The 5,915-nt window shown below is 54.6% G+C and overlaps 1 protein-coding gene across 1 annotated transcript in view; it reads left to right on the top strand.

The window, feature by feature from the left end:
• ESYT3 (extended synaptotagmin 3) overlaps window positions 1–5,915 on the top strand; it is a 58,500-nt gene that overhangs the window by 23,217 nt on the left and 29,368 nt on the right. The window contains exon 3 of the mRNA XM_019663911.1: window positions 176–310. Within this exon, the coding sequence (XP_019519456.1) occupies window positions 176–310 (135 nt within the window). The remainder of the gene's footprint in view (window positions 1–175; window positions 311–5,915) is intronic.

Raw genomic sequence — 5,915 nt, 5'->3', positions numbered from 1 at the left:
CAAATATAAAATTTTAATGTTAGATTCTTGAAGTGAAACTTCAAGTTAGAGTTTAGCAAGGACTGTGATTAGACCAGAGATGGCCATGCTCCTAGGCCTGAAAGCTTCAGACAGCCATGGGCCTCGGGTGGGGGACACAGGTCTGATCACCATGAGCCACTTCCTGTCCTCACAGATCATCTCCCAGACCTGGCCCTACCTAAGCATGATTATGGAAAACAAGTTCCGGGAGAAACTCGAGCCTAAGATCCGGGAGAAGAGTGTCCACCTGAGGACCTTCACCTTCACCAAGCTCTACTTTGGACAGAAGGTCAGTGCTGTCACAGAAAGGGCAGCTTGGGTCTGCTGTGCAGCATTTTTTCTGTCCCCATCCCCTGCCCCAGGTCACTTACCTGACTGAAAGACCCCACTGGGCCTCACAGGGGATCCGGCCCCCACCTACACTTCCCAGCCCCTGGGCCTCAGTCCAGCCCCCTCACCCCAGGGTTCAGCCCCATCTGGGCAGGCTCTAAGGAAGTTTGCCTCAGAGAGAGCAAAGAAGAGAGGTGGAAAACAATTCACTTTTCTTAAACCAAAGTTTGAAAACATGCCCCGTGGTGGAAGTCAGCCAGATACAAAACATGCACAAGTCACGCCTGCTGCCCTCAGGCATCAGCTGGAGTGAGCACGCCCTCAAGGAATGAGACTTCCTCAAAGCAGTGTGTGAGATTATCTATTAATTTATTCTGGCACTCAGTGTCACCAGCAAAGGCTAGTTCTGTGGAGATAACAGGTGACGCAAGATAAAAGAAGCTTCTGTTGAACACACTGAACTTCCTGTCCCTATTCTAGACTGCTGCCTCTTGCCCTAAGGTGCCCCCTGATGTCAGTCTTACTTTGGTCATCTGAAAATGCATCCCCCGGGCAGAGAACCGCTGTGATGCCCATCACCTGGTAAACCAGGCGTTGGCATCTGGTCTGCTCGGGAACAGGCAGATGTCTGAATGCAGCTCAGCCTGCTGAGAGCTGTCTGCCAGCCCCCGGGCATGTGCCCAGCTCATAACTGCCAGCCCCCCGAGTGAAGGGTGGATCAGGCGTGCCTGAGCCTGGGATATTCTGCTTCATGCCACGCAGACTCTGCCAGGACCGGCTTGTTCCAGCGTCTGTTGGTTCAGATGTTCTTTCCCTGTTTCATTCACGTATGACGTAGTGAGCATGACGTGTGCGAGGCACCACAGACAGAGAGGGTGTGGCTGTACCCCTGCCTTTAGGAAGGTCACTGTCCTGTTGTGGAGGGAGATGCATATGCTGGTGGATGACAACACGGCAGTGAACCCACGGCTGTGGAGGAGCGTGTGAATTCAGGAGTGGGAGGGTGTGGGGGCTGTGGTAGTCAGGGAAGGCTTCCAGGAGGGGGTGATGTCTGAGCTGGCCTTTGGAGAATTCTGCAGGCTGAGAGCCAGGCAGCCTACAGACTGCCGTGTTTAGAGCAGAGCTTGCTCAGCCAGGCTGCTTGTCTGGCAGTACCTGTGGGATGTGGCGCTGCTGGAAAGCAGTCCCTCGCTGGCAGCAGAAGCAGGCCTAGAGGTGGCTGATCCTAAGGGATGACTTTTTTTATCACATTAGGAGAACCTGGTAGGGGACCTGCAGGCTGACCAGAAGCCCCAGCCCTGCTGGACAAATACCGGACTCTTGGTCCTGGTATTGAAAGCCCTTCCATCTTGGCCTTTCCCTGCCCCGTTTGGCATGCCCCTCCTCTCCACTGTGGGCATCAGAGTGGACTCCTCAGCGACCTTCCTGGGCTTGGCCAGGAACCAGTGTACTCACCACACCCCCTTCCTTCAAGCCCACGAGTGTTCCCTTTACCGTTTAATCCCTGTGTCCATGCCCAACTCTGCTCTGTGCTGTGATGACCTTGGACCAGTGACTTAACCTCTCTGAGCTTCAGTTTCCTCCTCTGTGAAAGGAAAGGACCTACTTCTAAGGGTGGTTGTGAGGCGTGACTAACAGGCCTGGCCTCAGGACCACTCTGTGTGGCTGTGTGAGTACACAGGGCACCTGGCCAAGAAGGCCAGTGGAGGCCAAATTCCAGCCTTGTGCCCCTCACCTAACTGTGAGCCCTGGGCGAGGGCCANCAAGTGAGGCCAGGGTTGGACCTGTCAAGCTGGATCACCTTTTAGGGTTCAGCAGATCAGAACTTCTCAGCTCCCAGGGGTGCAGAACCACCTGGAGGTGGGGGAAGGGGTATGCACACATTGCGTGCCCTGGGACAGGATGGGGAGGACAGTGGTTAGGATGGAAGGAGGAGAGGGGGCGGTCCAGCCAGCAGGCTTGGGCAGAAGAGGAGTAGAGGTGCCAGTGAGAGCCCAGCTGTAAGCACACTCTCTCCACTGTGACATTGTCTGTCCCATCCCCCCACACACACACACACCCTACCCCCACTTTGGCTCTGATTCTGCACTGGAATGGTCTATAAATTGCCTACTTCCTTCACCAGCCTGGGAGCTCCTTGAGGGCAAGAACCTTGCATTCACTCATACATTCATTCATTCTATAAGTATTTATTAAGACATTCATATACCAGAGACAGGCACTCATAGGGGAGACAGGCACTCATAGGGAACAAGGTTGAGTCAGCCCACTAGTGCTTCCAGTCTAGTGAGGAGGCAGGCAGTAAGACGGAGCAGCTCTGATAAGGAGTGTTAAATGCTGCAATGACGTGTAATCGTGTAATCGGACACCCATCCCCAGCCTGAGAGATCTGGAAAGGCTGCCTGCAAGAAGTGGAGTCTAAGATGGTGATGAATGGAGCAATCAAAGGGCAGGAGGGAAGAGTGTTTCAGACCCAGGGAATGGTATGTGCAGGCCTTTGTTGGGAACAGAAAAGGTCAAGGTGACTGTACTGAAAGGTGAGGAGGTGGAGTTCTGGGGGATGAGGCCATGGTGTGTGCTGGGGCCCCAGGCCAGGCCCATGTGCCAGAGTTTTTACTTTAGTGGTGGGCAGTGTGCAGAGGACAGTAAAAAGGTGCCCCCTTCACTTGCCTGGTACCCAGCTTGGGACCTGACCCGGGGCAGCTGCAGGGAGCGTGTGGTGAGCAGGCTGCTTCTCTCCAGCTGAACTGGATGGCCTGACCCAGCTCCGGCCCGCTTCCCACATTCCTGTCTGTTCCTGTGGGCTAGGCCAGCTCCCCCTCTGGGAACTGGGTAGTATGGCTTCAGCACCTGGAAATATTAGATGCTTCTCCAAGTTAGTGTGGGCCACTGCCTAGAGCTGGAGAAACTGAGGCTGGGAGAATGCCATGATGTCCCAAGAGTCTCAGAAGCACTGGGCTCCTCGGACCTCTCAAGCTGTTAAAAACTGTGTTCCTAAAGAATTCAGCTGCTCTACCCTTCCTTTGGTTCTCCTCCTGGCAAGTGGTCTCTGCCAGGGTCTGTGTGTGGGCCGTCAGGGCATCGTGGGGCGGGCCCAGGGCCTGGCATGGTGGGTGTGCACTAGATGTGCATGGACACATCTCCTCAGTCCGTGGACAGTGAGCCCCCAGAGGGGAGGGCTGGCCTTTCGCCACCTTGGAAGGCCTCATGCCCACTGTGAACCTGACCCGGAGCTGGCCTCCTGCTCAGAGGACTTGGGGCATGGCGACCGTGATGGCTGTGGCTGGCATTTCACTGATCCATGTTTTGTGCCAGGCAACGGGCACCCTGGCCCAATTTCTATGACAACTACACATACTTCTTTCCGGAAAAGACTGAAGGAAATGCATCACCCTGTTGACCGCCAGTTATCACTGGGTGCCATTCTCTGATAAAATATTTTCCCTTTTGCTTAGCTACACTTTCTAATTTTTCTACAGAGTGTTACTTGTGTCATTAAAAGGAATAGGGGGATGGAATTTGCCAGAAGCAAACTGGGTATTTCCCCGGGGGAAGGCCCAAGTGGGGGTTCTGTGTTTCCGCCTGGAAGGTGGGGCTTATTTGCACAAGCCAATAAGAAGGTTCCAGTCCGTCCGCAGGGGTAGAGGGGAGGGGAGAGCAGTCTCCTCACAACCACTCAGGAGTGCACCTCCAAGCTGGAGCTGGCATCCCTGTTGTGTCACTGGCCTGGCTATGTGTGGGCTCCATCTGGTTATTTGCAGCCTGCCCTACCTGATGGCACACTCCTTGAGGGCAGGGCTGGCTTTGAGTCATGGGCCAAGTGCTGGGTGGGTGCTTAGCATTCGTGGGGGCAGCAGTAGGCACCTGCCATGCCGCACTGCCAGGCTCAGCTGCCTGCGTGGCTCCCAGGGGCGAGCAGGTCTCAAGTCTAACTTCCCCTCGGGGCTTCTGTTCCCTAGATCCACTTCCCGGACGTGGAGCGGGTGGAGTGGGCCAACAAGGTAAGGCTGGCGCGGGCCCGGTGGGGCTGGCCTCACTCCAGGCCTGGCCCTCCACTGCCCTGGGCTGAGTCATCTGCAGGGATGGGGGTGGGGTGGCATGTGGACAAAGGCCCAGGCTGTCACTTGTCTGCCTGTCTCTTACCCTTACCACCCTCTGGGTTCTTCTCATCACCAGACAATGACTCTTTCACCTGAAAAAAAATTTTTTTTTAAAACTGTGAAATGAACCCATGGCCACAAGCAGAAAAGTTTGAAAACACAGAGACATAGAGAGAAAAGTGCGGCCTCCAATGCCCTCCCCCTAAGCCCAGATCAGCAGTTCCTGGGAAAGGAAGGGGGCGATTGCTTAGCTGCTGCTGTTTGCCCTGGTTCCCAGCCCGGATCCACCAGCACTGGCTGTCCAACCTTGGGCAGGTTGCCTAACATCTCAGAGCTGGCTCCTTCCTCTGTGCAGTGGGAATAATTATGGTCCCTGCCTTTGGGGATGCTGTGAGGATTAGTGAGGTAATTAATGCACCACAGGGCCCGGCCCGGCACATCAGGGACGCTGGGACAGCTGTCATCTTTGCTATGACTGCTGTCGATCATGCAGGGAACTCCCTGTGGGCTCTGAGACTCCAGGTCGGGCACCCCCCTTACAGATAAGGAATCAGCGTCTGGCCCCCTACCTGATCTGCCCAAACCTGGCCCTGAATGTGAAGGCTCCTGCAACCCGCTTCAAGTTTTCCTCAGGACTATTTCGAACACAAACCTTGCCTCTGTTCTGGAAAGAGGCTTAGCCCAGAGCAGGAATGACTTAAGTTGGGTATTTAAAAAGGATTTCCTGATGGTTTTTGATCTAAGGTTGGGATTTTTATGTTACCTGAAATGTCATTGCCAAGTGCATCAAAAACTGTCCCAGCCTCTGGGTAAAATTTGGAGGAAGTAGTTTGCTGCTTTACGAGGAGTGACCAGGTTTCTGTGGACTAATGCAGGCCCAGGGCTTCTGAGAGAACAAACCTGTACTATGTGTGCTCCCCCAAAATAGCGTTCTTCCTGCATGTGTGTCAGCTAGTTCACGGACCCCGCGTGCACGATGTCTTTCTTGAACCAACACGCAGAGGCTCACACACAGTGCTAGATACGTACCATTGTTGGGATGAGGCTCCTGCCCTCAGCTCAAGGCTCTGATGGGGAAACAGTTATGTAGACGAACCACCCACTAGAGCACCAACTATGTATGTCCCAAGGAGCTTTGTACTCAAGAGGTACTCAGCAAATGACAAAACAGCGAGACAGGAGATGGGACCAGCGCCTAGAGAGCCCCTGAGAGAGATGGGGACAATAAATCCCTGAAACCTCACGCCTTCAGGCTTCTCCAATTGGAGATGGGGAGGCACATCTTTAAACTGAAGCCCAAGACTGAGAAGCAAGAAGGAGAAACCTTGGCCCCTCGGCCAGTTAGCCCTCTCTCTGCAGCCCTCGCTGATCACCAGCTCCTGCCACCAGGCCCATCTCTCTGCCACCCTTCCTCTCCCCAGGCCCTGCCCTCGGTTCCCAGACCAGCGCCATGAGTCATTCTGC

This window comes from Hipposideros armiger, unplaced genomic scaffold (genome assembly GCF_001890085.2).
Source record: "Hipposideros armiger isolate ML-2016 unplaced genomic scaffold, ASM189008v1 scaffold_410, whole genome shotgun sequence".
Taxonomy (NCBI): domain Eukaryota; kingdom Metazoa; phylum Chordata; class Mammalia; order Chiroptera; family Hipposideridae; genus Hipposideros; species Hipposideros armiger.
The sequence above is the reverse complement of the archived record's forward strand: the minus strand, read 5'-3'. Positions and strand labels throughout refer to the sequence as shown.